Consider the following 17075-nt stretch of genomic DNA (forward strand, 5'->3'; position numbering starts at 1 on the left):
CGCTGAGATTTGTGAGAAGAAGCAAAATGCTTTCTCAAAGACAGATTGCTTTGAATAGATTCAATTGCTCGAGAACAATCAATAAAATACTACAACCAAGGAAACATGTTTTCCCTGTTGGGTTTCTAGAGTAGACAAATGTGTCAATTTGTGTGATGTATTTTTTATATTTGGTGTTTTTATTCCGCTACTTAAAAATTGTTAACAAACCTTGTATCTTGGTAAAAGTAAAGTAGGTTTAGTTTTTAGTTATTCATCTAAGTAGTTGCAGAGTTTCATGGAAATTTAACATGGTATTAGAGCAAAGATCAGTATATAGACAACATCAGATTGACTAGTTAGTGGACAATAAAAATCAAGTAGATACCACTGTAGACAATACAAATCAAGTAGATACCACGGTGGCATATGCTGGATACCATCGTGATCTATCGTGACAACCAAAGTGGGATTCGTCTTTTTGAGAATCTCGTGCTTCATGACTACTCCAAGCATATTGATATCAGGTACCACTTTATTCGGGATATGGTACAACGGGGAGCAATAAGGCTCCATCAATTGGGACTGATGAACAGGTCGCAGACATTCTTACAAAGCCCCTGGGGAAGGTCAAATTCTTAACCTTCTGTGAATGACTTGGAGTCGTGGAAAGACACTCTTATGAGGGTCCTGTTTGAGTTGGATATTGAGCTCCGAGGGGCTTGGGGCACTTCTTAGAGCTATGAGCGACCATAGGGTGAGTGGTTCACCTTCCCCTAGTGGTGCCCTATGTACAGGGTGAGTGGTTCACCTTCCCTTGTGATACCTCATGATGGTTGATATATGCATAGGATGAGTGGTTCACCTTCTCTTATGGCATATGAGCAGGATGAGTGGTTCACCTTCTCCTATGGCATATGAGCAGGATGAGTGGTTCACCTTCTTTTGTCGATACATCCTAGCCATGCTGTGAGGGACTCATGGGAAGTACCTCTCATCTGGCCAATGAGTTGGGAAATGAGGATAGGGATAGCGCTACTTATGGACGCATTGTGTACTGCCGTACTCCCTATGCTAGGATGTTTGATATTGATCTGGGATCGAGACTGACTTTGGGTTAGTGGAGAGTGGCAAGGTCTTGTGACTCACTTTCGATCATTTCTTCTTCATTATTTCTTCATGGTTCAGCAGAGCACAGTAGAGATGACAGAGATGGCACAAATTATCAGATGGTTTGGCAAGTGGATTATCGAATGGTATGTTACCCTCGGGTTTGACATCCTTCTCACTAGGGTGTGTTTCAACTGTAGATTGAATCTCCTCGTCAAAGTGCTGCCAAGAGGTTTTCATCATATTTCTGGGGTGATATTAAAGTTGCTACTCGGTTTGGAACCAATGATACTGTCTTTGTTATGTCTATCCTACAGTGGTTTCGAAATACAGACTCAATGACTGAATAAATGAGTCTCTGATGCTTTGAGGCTCTAAATACCACTGGTGAAATAGATGAAGCAGCTTCACGAATAGCGTAAAACATGAATAACTGTCACGAACCCAGATCGTCATGAACCCAAAATTTTCTAGCCAAGAGGGGGCTAAGCTGAAAACTGGGGACTTCCTGGATGGCATCAGCATAAAAGGAAAACAAATGGCTGGGAAAAAATTCAAATGCCAAACTCTCACCAACTCCCTCGGCCTTGGCTTCTCCCTCCGTAAAGAAAACATTTTAAAAGCTGATGAGAAGCTATTGGAACTTGGAAGTACCGAAGCGGCCACCAAACTAACGATGAGCCACCAAACTAACAAAACCCAGAAAATCTTGAGCCAATAAACTAATGATTTTGCGCTCTTGCTGAAGTTACAGGCTGGCCAGGTCCATAACCCCCATCTAACCACAAGTTCAACCCGCTGGGCTTCTCTCCACCGCTGCTGCCACCTGACTGAATAGGGGAACCAGGGTTTTCCTGGTTGGTGCAATTTGTTGGACAAAATTTATCCTTTGGCCAGAAGGGCCAACAAGAGAAACCATGGCTGCAAAATTTTACACCCAGAAAAATATAGAAGCAACTGTAAATTGCAGAAACAAATACAATACACACACACTGCTGCAAATAAACACATAACATTGGAATTCAGACTAAAGTGAGAACAAACTAAACCGCAAACTGTTAACAACACGAAGCTGTTGCAAATACACTGCTACAGAATCTGGATTCTTCATTAACACTGGCAAAATTTACACAATATGCAGCCATCCCTGCCATAGCGGCAAGGAGACTGCGTAACCTTTACACTGTTCTCTCAATCCCAAAACCCTATGCAGAATGCCAATGAGAGACCCCAACTCTAATCCAAGATTCCCAACACACCTCAAAATCCCTAACTCTAAGCCTATCTAAAGCACGGGAGGGAATATTTTAATTTTTCAATGAAAAATATCTACTCACCCCTCTTCCCTCCATTTGAATTACATTCCATCGCATGTCATTTTACATGTGCATTTTGCATTTACATTTACATTTAATCTTCTAATTAACCAAAAATCATGGTTTTAAAAAAAATACATGAAATAATTCATTTTTAATGAAATATAATATATATATTATATTTCATTAAAAATGAATTATTTTATGTATTTTTTTTGAAACCCTTCAGTTTTAAAACTATGTGATGGTTTCAGTTCTAATATTTTGTTTCATAAATACTTTTGATTTTTAAGTTTCAATATATATATATTTTAAACTAGAAATATATTATTGTATTTTTTGTACATGTTGTTCCCCCACCATATCCAGATCCTGGGTTTTCAAAAATCTGGTGGATCTGTATTCGGATTCGTATCTGTTTCTGTTTTGTTGTAACTTAGCCCGCAAGGTAGGGAACCATTGTATAATGATTGTTTATGGAAGGATCAACTCTTGTTCACTTGCTTCTTCAAGGGGTGTAACCCCTTGATGAACTAGGCTCCAATATAGTAAGACATCAATACATTATCAATGAGGACTCTATCCTTATTTATAGTTATAAAGAAAACCCTAACCATAACCAAATGCTACCTACTGCATATGTTAGACCTACTTTATATCATCATATCAATTGAGTGATTATTGATGAGATACTTAATTTTGTATTTACATTTCTCTGTTTTGTATAAAGCATGATGTATCATGATTTCAGTCTTTAGATTTAAAACTATCTGATGGTTTCAGTTCTAATATTTTGATTCATAAATTTTTTTGATTTTTAAGTTTCAATATATATATATTTTTAAATTAGAAATATATTATTGTATTTTTTGTACATGTTGTTCCCCCACCATATCCGGATCTTGGCTTTTCAAAAATCTGGTGGATCCATATTTGGATTCGTATCTGTTTCTGTTTTGTTGTAACTTAGCCCGCAAGGTAGGGAATCATCGTATAGTGATTGTTTATGGAAGGATCAACTCTTGTTCCCTTGCCTCTTCAAGGGTTGTAACCCCTTGATGAACTAGGCTCCAATATGGTAAGACATCAATACACTATCAATGAGGACTCTATCCTTATTTATAGTTATCTAGCAAACCCTACCCATAACCAAATGCTACCTACTGTATATGTTGTTCCCTAGAGTCTTAAGGTGCTTTTTCCCATTCAATCTTTATTTGATACTTTTATAGGTACAGATTATGGGTTGTTTTCCCCCCAGGTGTAATAACTCTATGCAGTAGATCAAATGACAAATGTAAAAGCAAGGTTAACCTAAACATGAACAATGACATGCATTGATTGCTAGAGGTATTTGTATGTTGGAGCTTAGAGTCTCAACAACATTTACTTAAAAAGTAACACGACACGACACGTCCTTGCCCCCCCTCGTGTCACACATTCCACATGTTGGACACGACATGTGGGTGACATGTGTTTGACACGAGTTTGACTCGTGTCTTATTTGTAGGACACGAGTTTGACTGGTGTCGGACACAAGCCCTACTAGTGTCCCAAAAATTAGACACGTGTCCAGTGAAAAAAACATCTTAAAATTGATTTATTGCCTCATTCTCATGCAATTCAGTCACAAGTTTGGAGATCTCAAAGGTTTTGGAGTGCAACTAAGGGTGATTAAGAAATGTTTAGAGGATTCCAAGTGGTGGGAAGTGGATTTTTAACATTACCATTATTGACTCAGGATGTTTGAGAGTGGTTCCGACCTCATCGTATTTCATATGTAGAAATTAGAATTTTAGATCCCACTCAAAATCCATCAGACTTGACAGTGTTCAGGATTTCAAGATTGGGGGATTCATTTTTATTGGAGTTTGTTATGTATGAGCCCGAGGATATCGAACTCATAGTTTTAAAAATTGGAACTGGTGACCGGACCAGTCCACCTATCAAAATGGGACTGGTCAGATCTCAATGAACCGGTCTTTAAAAAAATACATGAAATACTTAGTTTTTAATGAAAAAACTATTTTTAAGATTTAAAACCATGATTTAAAACCAATAGAGATAAAATATGCAAAGTTTGGTCATCTATATACGAGGTAAAGGTGAATATATCAAATTGGCACTGAGTGCAATACATATTAGCAACATAATACATAATCAATGAGGCTCTAAATGGCCTCTAGAGTCTAAAAACAATGTTATAAGCTATGGGGTCACTGGCCTAATACAAGTCTACATATCTGTGATCAGCATGAACACTCCTCATCATGATCAAACTCATCACCACTACTAGACAAGGGATCATCAATATGAGCTACGTAAATAATCTGGCTGAGTGTTTGAGGACTCCTAAAACTTTGCAATCTTAGCAATAGTGGTAGTAGTAGCAACAAAAATAGACATCAAAACTACAAATCACTGATCAACATGATCACTCATGAAACTCATCATTGATTTAGCGCTACTAAAAATGAGATCATCAGCAAGAGATACATAAACATCATCTCGCTCAAAGTCTTCAGACTTGGATTGCTCAACCTTATAATATGATAGAAATTGAAGTTTAACATGCCTAACTAGTGATTTTGGTTTGAGTGAATGGTTCATCTCCTTAGCCTTATAATGTGGTAGAAAATCCCTGACCAATTATTTTCCTTTGAGTGAAGGGTACATTATTGTTAAGGCCATGGTAGAGGAGTACAAAAATCAATGCCACCAACATGAAGGTTCTTAAAGGGCTTCATGTTCTTGATCAAATGCCAATCTCATACCCTCATGCATGATAGAATCAAATGGAAACATTGCAAACCCACAAACCAGGAAATCCTGAAAACCATCAAGTCTGCTAAATTTTGAGTGAACTCTGAAATTCTATTTTCTGCATATGAAATCCAATGAGGTCGAAACCACTCTTGAACATCTTGAGTCATTTCATGGTAATGTTAAAAATTTAAGTCAAAGGATGAAAATCAAAGTGACATTTCCTTTAATATTCATTTTCTTCTATTTACGAATTTAACATTGCCATTTGACATTGATTGCTAGTGTTGCTAGGGTTGATATGTGTGAGGCAAATGAGAGGGGGGGGAGCATGCTTTTCTTAGACGGGTTGTTTTTGGAGGGAAACAATTCCAAATTTCCCTCAAAACAACATCGAAACTCAGAAAATTACATTCTGTGGGGTCTGTAGCTGGCCTGCAATAAACTGGCCGGTTTATGAAGGAACTGGCTGGTTTGGGCCAGCTTTTGTGGTTTTTTGGTGAAATAGGCCCATAAACCGGTTTTTTTGTTCGGTTTGACCCGCCCAATGAACCGGCCGGTTTGACCGGTTTCCGGTTCAAGGCTGTTGGTTTTAAAACAATTATGGAACTAGCATTTAATTAAGAGGACCAAGCCCTCTATGTGTCTTGATGTTGGTGGCATTGATTGTTGAGCTCTTTTGTCATGACCCTAGTAAAAATGTACACATCACTCAAACAAAATTTCAATTTGACATGTTGAGCTGTTTCTATCTTATTTTAATGAGGGTGATATTGATGAGGAGGATCCCAATAGAGGCAATCATTTTGATGAAATGTAATACTAGATATTTGTTGTAGCATGATTTCTTTTGGATTCTACAGAGTCCAGACCATTTTAAGGCCTCTTTGTTGATGTATTTTTGGTTCAGAGATGGATTGCACTTAATGTTATTTTGGTTATATGCATTAGTTATATGATTGGATTTAAATTATTATCATGTAAATGTTTTATATATTTCATATTTTATCTGTAATTCTCTAATTAGTTATAATTTTTTAATATATATTATAGTTTTAAATATATATATATTTCATATTTTATTTGTAATTCTCTAATTAGTTATAATTTTTTAATATATATTATAGTTTTAAATATATAATATATAAGGTGTCCTCCATGTCATGTTCTGGGGGGTCACCATATCACGTGTTGAATACAAATATTTTTGTGTCCTCCGTGTCCCAGTGTCCTTGTGTTATGTGACTCAGCTTAAAAAACATTCAGGGTTGTACAAGCTCTCCCAGAATTAAGTTAAAATGGAGAACAGAGCTCGTAGAAGTAGTATCATCATGGAGAACAAGTGGCGTGGATGAAGCCTACTATAAATTGTTTCAGCTACAGGATGGCAATGTTTTGGTGTTTTATCAGTAGTCTTCGGTTGGCTGTTTCTGGGCTTTTTCTTGTTTCTTATATTTCATTTCATTTCATATTGTTGTATAATTTTATCTAAAACCCTTTCATGTCTAACTTCGATATCCTAAAAATCTTTAGATGTGTTTTCTACAATCCACTGTTATGTCAGTCTATGCCCTTTGATATTGATAATAAAAGTAAACTTAGTTCTCACCATGTTCATCTCTGAAAGCAGGAAATTTAAGGCCCGTATCATGTATGTGGCCTATCACAAATGTTTTGCCTATATGAATATGTCAATACCCTATCTTATTACATCTAGTGCACTTATGTCTTCTATATGGTCTTGTTGATAGAGTCTGCTTGGTCTAGTATGTTGATGTTCTAGCCTAATTGAAATGCTAATTTACCTTTTAATGCCAGCAAATTCAGTTATTCCGTCCAAAGATACCATCACCATCGCTCAGTTTCTGAACAATTTTACCTTGTGCAGGTATGCTCTGAATGTTCAAATATATCTCAAGATGCACAGGTCTGATTATGCAGAGAAGCAGTTGAAATTAATGCAGCAAATTGACGAGGATCATACTCTGGCACAGCTTGCAAATGCTTGGATAAATTTGGCAGTGGTAAGTCTGTTATGGGCTATTTACCTTTCATCTGCATTAGAATGTGAACATTGTACCTGAACTGACCTTTTGAGTTGTATGTTGAATGGTTTTGGCAGGGTGGTTCAAAGGTCCAGGAAGCATATTTAATTTTTCAGGACTTTGGTGACAAGTATCAGCCAACTGTTACTATTCTAAATGGCAAGGCTATTTGCCTTATGCACATGGGAAGATTTGATGAAGCTGAGACAGTGCTTCTAGACGCTTTGAAAAAGGTGTTGTTACTTGCCCCAATTTTCTCCGTGTTGTAAATCCATCTTCTCCTAGCCACTAAAAACAATATAGCACATTCATATAATATGGTGGCAGAAACTGTAAAAACCGAGGTTATTAACTGGTTGCCAACTATATTTATTTTCATTAATGACTTGCTTATTCTTGTCTCAACATTAATGGCATTGTTAAAACGTCTCAAGAAACTGCTAATTTTAGCTGTTATTAAGCTGACGCTTTACAATGGCCCTTTATGTGCAGGATGCCAAAGATGCAGATACTAATGCTAATCTAGTAGTTTGCAATCTTCATCTTGGTAAACCAGCTACACGCTATCTCAGGTAAAATCAAGAATTCCAAACTTGCTTTCTGGCTACAGTGCTCATGGATTTGGAAGCTTTTCTGATATGGATTGCTTTTACCTAAATCTTCATCTAAGCTGTTTCATTTAATTGTGTTTGATTGATACAGTCAGTTGAAATTGTCACATCCAGAGCATACACTCATCAAGCATGTGACTAGTGCAGAAGAGAGTTTTGATAGGGCTTCTCAAGCAGTGGCATAGGATTTCTGTGACCAAATGAATGATATGGTGAATGAGGGAAGGATTATATTGAAGTTTATCATTAGTTTGTTAATTGATGAGCTTTCTTTTGGCTTTGCGTGTCTTGGCCTCGTGTGGTGGCAGCTCCATCTTTCAATGTAGGCCAATGCAGTTTGCTCCATTTCTTGTCCTAGAAATGGCAAGTTGAAGGACGAGTCATCTATTCAACCATATTAGTTTGTTTAAATACATATGTAGCTAGCATAGGTAGAATTTCTTTGAGTTCAGTCTATTTTTTTCTAAATTCTTTTCACACTTTATGTAATTGACTAGGCAATGTTCCTTTCTGAACAAAGAAAAACGGAAAGTATTCCATATTTGAAAAAAATTCCGTCGCACTGTTTTCCGTATGCATTTTTTGGTTGGAGATTCTTTTTCTGTTGAATTTTGACTTCTGTCTCGGTAAGAAGGCAGATTACATGTGGTTTCTCCATGCCTGTGTTGTGTGTAGAGTAACAAAGTAGTATGATATTTGCATAAAGCAAGGAATCATCGCATTTCTCCTGCCAAACCATATGCCCTTGGGAATATGCTTGGTTTTGAAGTGCTATTATATTTTTGTTGTTTAACTGCCTGGATGGTGTGGGCCGAAATGGCGACACTCTACTATTGTTTTTAGAAACTTGTTTGCATTCCTGGACATGCATTGGATTGTTGAAGAAATCTGAATGCTTTCTAATTTTCACCACGTTATTGTGTCAAATTCTTAAAAACGTTTTAAGGTGGTTTGGCTTTTTTATGTTTATCAATATCTCTTTGTTGGGTGTATAAAGGCTTGTAAAGTTCGGTCTAGTGGCTTATTTACATGTATTTTATGCAGATGTTTTGAATTACCAACCACATTATTTTGTATTTAATGTGGACCTGCATTGTATAATCCTTTGTTTGTGACCCTGGAATTTGCAATCTGAGGTAGATTTCATTCACCTTGTGCCATTAACGTTATTTTTTATTTGATTTTCTCATTTGAAATCAATGACATGCGTACCATGATCTATGTTGTATGGTATAATCCTTGTAAGCTGTGGAAGCAGTTTAAAGATAATTGAAATCGTGGGCATGCATGCCATATGCTCGTGGGTCATAGGGCTCGTGTCATACATGTCCACAGTGCCAACAGAGTTGGCAAAGTATTTGTCCTACAAGCCCTCAAATGATAAACCAACCGTCATAAATGGTGAGGCAGTAAGAATTTCAACACCAATTATGTTATGAGTTTATATATAGACATAATCTATCTGTTTGTGTATTTCTATCTTTATTTTTTTAAACCTTGAAGTATGCAACGTAAATAGTGTGAGTGGGCCCAATGGTTAAGAAAGTATGTTTTCTCTTAAGAGTCCTCAGGTTTAAGTCCCGAGCGTGATAAAGAATGTACATTTCTGTAAATTTTAATAGTTAAATTACTGTGTGGAGGGGTCCATTCTCCCACAAACAAAAAGTCCTCATACATCAATTTGGTGTTCTGGCTTGATTGTGACCTTATTATTAAAATATAATTAATATTATTGTAATAAGCTTTGTGAGTTTATGCGCCTTATGCCATAGAAGTGATTGGAAGTCATAGGCTAGAGAGACTCATTGTGTGGATAAATAAACAAAGCGTAAACATATATCAAGAGGATGAATAAACATACTTAAGCATATATTGATTACATACTCGAGGTGTGTCTAAATATGTGAGTACAATTTATATATAAGATCCTTGCTCATAATTTGAATGTGTATAGAATGCCTTGAAGAAACAACATGATATAACAAAGATATCGATTTAGTAATATTTTTTGCAACGAATATTTTGCTACATTTCCCCCCACCTTTGGAATATTTGGATGAAAGACATATCAATTGTCAATCAAAATAGTTGATGACCTAGGAAGACTTAAATATAACCCAAACTAGAAGCAGGGACCTCATGACAAACTTTGCCTTGAAACAGTTTGTCAATCTGATTGAACTGTCTCACAGGGCTAATAATTTGATTTATTGGTATTATTTGTCCAGAGGTTTTTTTATTGGTATTATTTGAGCAATTTTTTTGGTTAATTTTTATATCTCTATAATTATGCCGATAGGTGTACCTATTTCAATTTATGGATGGAGGCTTGAGTTAGTTAGTTAGTTAGTTTTTTTTTTTAATCCCATCCATTGATTTCTTGGTAAATCAATGGATGAGATTGAATGATTCGTATGATAATAGCATGGAGGGCTGTGATTTCACCAAACCCTCTCCTCTTGAACGTTACATATAATTTAATAATAAATAATTTTTTTTATTGAAATTGAAATGGTGACAGTTCAAACTATTTGTTTCCACAACTGTCTATGTGTTTGCACCATGTGGTTGATGACGCCTTCCCATGGGGTGACTTGCAAGGCATTCATACAGAGTGGTCTGTCTGTGTTGGTCAAAGTTGCCATTGATGTCAACATGGCATTATTAGAGATGGCAAATATTCTTGTGACACGTGAATGACCCACCTTATGCAAACCCTAGGAGAAAACTCTAAGCATAAAGATGATGCATATTCAAGTCACATGATGCATATATTCCTAGCTACATTTATATCCCTATCTTGAATGATCTAATAATGCATGATCTAAATGATGAAGCCCTAGATGCCCATGATCTATCTTGAATGATCTAATGATGCATGGATAAATGATTGACAAATAGGATGCCCTAAGCCTTAGCTTTGTTTGAAGATGCCCTAATCCTTATAAATGAAGAACACATGTGAAGAACCCTAGCCCTTGTCCTTGGTGACGATAATAATGGCATGGATGATTGTTGATGGTCACATTTGGAGCTCTAATAAAGAAACTTTAGATGCCCTAATCCTAAAAGCTTGAAGGCCTAAAGTCTACGAAGAAGGAGCCCTAGACATAAAATACGAAAGGCTGCCTTGGATAAAATAATGATGACAATTCACAAACTATAATTTTATTGATGATAAAAAGGCCCTAATTGAAGCTAGAATTGTGTGACTTATAAAGGATATTTTTTCCTTTCTAATGAGCCCTTAGTCTTCTAACTCCTTGTAGATAGAGAGAAAATATTTTTTCAAGACGAAATATTATTGATGCTAGCCGACCTAAGCCTACTTGTGCAAGTCGACCTTACCTCCAAGGGTCATGTCTCTTCATTATAAAGGTCGAAATCAATATATATTGATATCAAAATACTTCATTTGAGCTCATTAGTTCGGTGAAGAATTTAGAGATAAGGTATAGAAGTTGTAAGGAGGTCGAGGAGAATAAAAGGAGATCACTTTTTGGGTGTTTTCGGCTATATTCCATTGCAGCTCGAACCCTGAACAGAACAATATACAAAACTTACTAAAGACTTAGATTTGTGACCTTTTTGGAGCTCGGACTTAGCTTAGATAACATAGATTAATAGCTCAGATTTGACCTCCTTCAAGCTCAAATTTGGTGCATCCCTCGGCTCTGTGGAATGCAGATTGATTGGAAGCCTCAAATTAATGGAAAGAGCTTTGGAAGTGTGGGCAGTGATACCTGAACTAGCTCAGAGATAGCCCAGAACTATGACGTCCTTTGGAAATAGCTCAAAACAGTGACATAGGAGCTTGGCTTTGTGGCAAGAGGACTACACCTCGGACTGCTAGCACCATTTGGAGGCTCTTTTTTGCACCCTTGACACCCACCTGTGCGAGGCCGGAACTGTGGAGATAGTTGTGAGAACAATCATCTCTTCTAGCTTAGAAATAGCCTAAAATTGTAGAAGGATAGCATACCTTAGACAATTGCCTATTGAGTCACCATTAGAGTTCAGATTGTTGACTTTGTGAGCTCAATATTTGTGCCTTGGATTTGTGGTGTGTAGACCACTAAAAAAGCTTGGATTTATAAGAAGCTTGGATCTAGAAGGCTCAGAACTGTGAAAAGTCATTACCAACAACTTAGATCTAGTGACAATGTCTTGTGGAGAACTCGAAACTTTGGGGAAGTTTTTTTCTAAGACAATTTTGGGCTATGATTGATACCTTGAAGAGAAGACTTCTTGTATACCTTTGAAGCATTCCTTCCGGACTTGTTGAAGAAGTAATTTGAAGAACCTTGTTAAGGAACTGTAGTGGAGCAAACCTGGGGTTTGAACTAATTTGAAGTACTCTTGAAGGAGGGTTGATTTTGAATATCTTTTTTTTTTGGAGCAGGCTTAGAGCAGCCTTTGATGACATGCTAGATAATTGGAGCGTTGGAGAACTTTGTGAAGTAGCCTATTGAAGATTTGTGGAGATTATTGAAGACCATGATGCATTCAAGCCATCATTAGGTGACCTTGAAGAAGTTTGTTTGGGTGAAATGAAGAGCTGTGGTGACACCTTCTGAGAAGACAAAGTTGTCATTTGATGAGCTAAGCGCTTTTATTGAGGGCATTGTTGAAGGTGAAGTTTTTGTCAGGGCTTACTGCAAAGGATATTGGGAGCCTTGAAGAATCATTAAACTTATCTTGACGAATTGTAGTGGGTTGTAGCCCTAAAGGATAGGAGTCCTCAAGAAGACTAGGTTGGAGCCTGTACCAGGGACAGGGTTAGAGCCTAGTGGATTGAAGATTGGAGTCTTCATCTAGGGTTGGAGCTCTAATTTATTATTGTACTTGATTCATTGTAAAGAGGATTGGAGTCCTCTTCATTTTTGATTAACACAATTATTAGTATTCTATCATTGTTCATTTTGTGTTCTAATTATAAGTGATCTGAACTGGTAAAAATAACAATTGAAAAGAAATACTGATTCACCGGCCCCCCCCCACAATATTTCCCAGTCTGGTTGTTTTCCTTCTTGATATGCTGTTTTTTTCTCTCAAATAAATTGTTTCTAGATTGTTGTCTCGAGTTTCTGGTGGCACCAACAATAGGGAGCTTATTCATCATGTGATTTCGTTATTCTTCATTGTATATACTAGTGCTGGTTTCAAGCTTTTGAGCGATGGAACTTCGCAAAAGTACTTGCAATTTTCTTTCAAATTTCTTCCTCTCATATATTGTTAATAGATAGATAGATGGTTCTCTACCAGGTTTTCTGTGTTTTGAGAGGGTTAAGTGCATCTTTTCCCTCCTAATGTTATTGGATCATGGCTGCTGCAACAACGAGAAGGTTACTCACCTCCCTCTCAGATTTCGTTATTTTTAATATGAATTTTTTTAGGTGAATTTAAATTTAGATCTATCTTTCCACAAAGAATACATTTGTATTTTTAACATTTTATTGTTAGGTTTATAAGATTGCAACCAAGAAAAAACCTTAGATCAACTTTAAAGTGTAGACCATGTATAGTGCCAATTAAGAAGTGTGACCTGCATTATAATTTAAGTTGAAGATAAATTGATAGTTTAGATTAGAACTTGAAAGGAGCAAGCTAGATATATTGTAGCTTGCTTTTGGTTATGTTGTGAATTGCGAGAGTATCATTAGGTATCCATTGCCTTTTATAGTTCTAAGCAAACAATGGGTTCGAAGGTTTAAAATTTTTTGATCGAAGGTCATAAATTATTACAATTGTCACAATGTGCACTTTTTAAATCTACCCATCTGTCTGAAAAGGTGATACCACACATTAGACCTAAGAACCAATAAAGTTTATTTTGACTCGCAAGTTTGTTTCGACTGATTTGTAGGCATGTTAAAAACCACCGTAAGCCCCTTGTAAAAACATAGTAGTTTTTAATGAGAGCTTTTTGTAATGAACTCCAAAATCTATTTTTGGGTCAAATTTGTATGTCGATCCTCTCAACACTGAGATTCATCTACCCAGTGAGGCGATTCATCTACCAAGTGAGGCTATTCTATTAGGGTTAGGTGTTTGGTTGCATAACATTTGTAGTATTTGTGTTTATATCTATTAGTGAAAATTTGAAGTATTATTATGTATATGCCTATCGACGTATATCAACCACATTTACCAATGTGGTTGTGCCAATTTTTAATTTATATACATTCATTTTACCACACCTTCGCGCATTTAAATCAAAAGTGGGGGTTTGGTCACAGATCTTTCCTCCACATTGGAATTTGTTGATGGAAGACAGACATGTTGTTAGTGGAGACTTGAAGGTCCTGATGAGATTTGATTTTAAGCGCTGTGTAGGCTCACGCAAGAGTATCTATTAATCAAGTCAACCCTTAACCCTTGGGGCTACATAAATCCACAAATATACACAAAACAAATTTATTTATATTTATATTTGGCTTCTACCATGCATTCTTGTGAGCTTACCATGTGGGTGTAGAATGTAAGATCCATGCTAATGTTCATCCCATTTTTAGTGCAAAATTTCTACATTGGAATGAAATGTGCAATGTAAATAATAATTGAAATGAAGTATTATATTGTGTCAATTATTAGACATAGATTTATCTCATTGTAAAGAGCAACCACTTGTATGTAGAAGGGATATTTCCATCCATGTTCTCATCCACCTTGGATTGTGGGTTATTGGGAGTCATGTTATTATGTGCATGGTATTGAAACATTTATAAGGGATAAGCCTTGTAAGTTGTCATGATGTCATTGTTCACACAAAGATGAACATAAAATCATCATTATATAGATGGTGCATAACAATATGTACATGCTTTGAGGAAGTTTAATAATTTAAACAAATAGACTTACAATTGTATTTTTAATGTTAAAGTTCTTATATTTACTATTTCAAGAAGAAACAAAAAAATACATTGTAATGTGCTTGGAAGGAGTTAGAAAATCTCACTCAAAGCAACCAAAAACCCATTCAAAAAATCCAAAAGGTGCTATTGTTCAGCAAGAGCCCTATTTTACATACATCTGAAAAAAGCCATATAGGCTCTCAATAAATGTCTCTTATTTCTAGATATTCTCCATGGATATGATGAGATATTTGATTTTTCAGTGGTCTCTGCTAGTTTTAGATCTTGATGGATGCAGTGAATAAGGTTTTTGATTTTCACCATTACCCACAAATTGTGGCAGACTTAATCATTGAGAGTTAATCATATGGGAATTTGAAGATGGCTTGATGTTGTGATACTGCAACATCCCCCTATTTAATGAAAGTACATCTCTGCAGAGTTAGATCTTGCTTTAAAATCCATTTTCGCTTGGACATGGCTTCCTTATGTATGTGTTGAAAATATGTTGACAATAAATTTTAGAATTTTTTTCCCTCTACAAGTATTTGTCCCTTATCCCAATGAAATGTTAAAACAATTTTTGTCATCTTCTATCAAAAGTAGAACTCTTACTCTGCATTTTCCCAAGGTCTTCTTGACAAGCACAATCAAAGTGACCACATGTATAGGATTTGTCTATATTTAGACATATAATTATCCTTGAAGGGTTTTACCCCTGCATATCAATTCTTATTTGATGGATAATCTGAAAGGGAAGAATGTTGTTGTTTGGGTGAAGAAAATTTTATTTTTAGAAAACCAAAGTGCCTTGTGTGCTCTCATTGCCATGCCCTTAAAACTATTTTCCCAAATACACTGCTACAAAGATTCCTTGCAAGAAACCTAATTGCAACGCTTCCTACCAAACCTCTTGTATGAACAATTTACCAACAAATGGTTTATAGTTTTAGCATTTTTTCATTTGAATAACACTCGTATCTTTGGCCTTATATATATATATATATATATATATATATAGATATATATATCAAACATTTCCCATGTCAAAACGTTGGCTAACCAAAAGAAAAGTTTGATTTTTAAAGGTGGATCTATCTTCTATAGGGCTTCCACCACCAACCTTGTTTCCCTCTACCCTCTAGAACATCACAACATATCTAAATCAGCATTCAACCTCCTCCAATAACTATCTTTGGACAAACTATTTCATTGCCCTCATCACTCAACCTCAAAGCAACATGTTGGAGTCTTTCTATCAAGTAGTTCTAGTTTTTAACCTCCTCTCCTTGAACCCCAAATTGATTACCTTTTTTTGTCCTTGGTTCCAAATGGAAGAGTGATGCGAGTCAGCTACAATTGCCAAACAATGAATGCCATGCATATATATGCTATTGATTAAAGCTTTGGGTAATATATGACTTCTAGTACATCCTATCCATGGTTTCCTCCCTATCCTAACCATGCCCCCATTTCAAACTCTCTATGTTAGTGAATTTTCTAGCTAGTGGAAAAGTTTGACTATTGCCTTTTGAAAAACATATTCCCACTATTTTCGCTAGAAATTTGGTACTCGTGTTCGAAGGATGAGGAGCCAATGTGTATTTGCATGATCACTTGTTTCCATACTCCCTATATTAAAGCCCCTATAATGTTTTAGCTAGTCATAGAATACCTTTGGTTTTGCTATCTTACTACATTTCTATTTCATTGGTGGAATACCTTTTCTTTATCCAATACCATGAGACACTTGAGTGATATTTCCTTATTTTTTAAAGCATACCTTTTGGGATTGCACACTAATGAATGCTAGTGAATAGTGATAGCTTTAAGTATTGATTTCAATCGATTGAATCTTCCTCATGATAACCATATATAACACTAGTTTGAAACACTTTTCTCATCTTTTCAAATAGCTAGTGATTGTGTTTGAAACTATAATCCTCTGGTTTTAGCACAAACCTTAGGTACTTCATCCCATTAGCAAAATAAGCTAGATCAACAAGAACGTATTTGTATTCGTCTTCTTTCTAGTTAATGTACTATTTTATTAAACAAAATAGTGGATTTATGTGAGTTAACCACCATTTTAGTTACTTTGTAATGTAAGCCCAAAATTTCCTTGTATTTCTCTACTTCCCCTATAGTACCAATGCCAGACGTAACAATATAATCTAGAAATGATAAACGAGATATTGTGAGTTGTGTTTATTTTTATCTCTTTTACGATATCTTCTCTTTTATGTTCATTCACTAGCCTTCTTAGGCTTTGACTACTAGTAGAAAAAATAATGGTGACATGGGTTAACCTTGTGAACATGCTTTGATGAGTTAAAAACTTGGATGCATAACTTTAAATTAACATTGCAAATGATAATAATGATAACACATTATACA

General features: G+C 35.9%; 1 protein-coding gene across 1 annotated transcript in view; it reads left to right on the forward strand.

Annotated features, from left to right (window-relative positions):
• Positions 1 to 8211, forward strand: part of LOC149146670 (coatomer subunit epsilon-1-like) — a 37537-nt gene extending 29326 nt beyond the window's left edge. Inside the window, exons 4-7 of the mRNA XM_089447150.1 lie at positions 7057 to 7192; positions 7291 to 7446; positions 7706 to 7785; positions 7916 to 8211. Of these exons, the coding sequence (XP_089303276.1) occupies positions 7057 to 7192; positions 7291 to 7446; positions 7706 to 7785; positions 7916 to 8009 (466 nt within the window). The 3' untranslated portion in view covers positions 8010 to 8211. The remainder of the gene's footprint in view (positions 1 to 7056; positions 7193 to 7290; positions 7447 to 7705; positions 7786 to 7915) is intronic.
• Positions 8212 to 17075: the final 8864 nt, after the last annotated feature.

Source organism: Pinus tabuliformis, chromosome X (assembly GCF_031772625.1).
Source record: "Pinus tabuliformis cultivar Carrire ecotype Pingquan chromosome X, CPIR1, whole genome shotgun sequence".
In the NCBI taxonomy this organism is placed as follows: Eukaryota; Viridiplantae; Streptophyta; class Pinopsida; order Pinales; family Pinaceae; genus Pinus; species Pinus tabuliformis.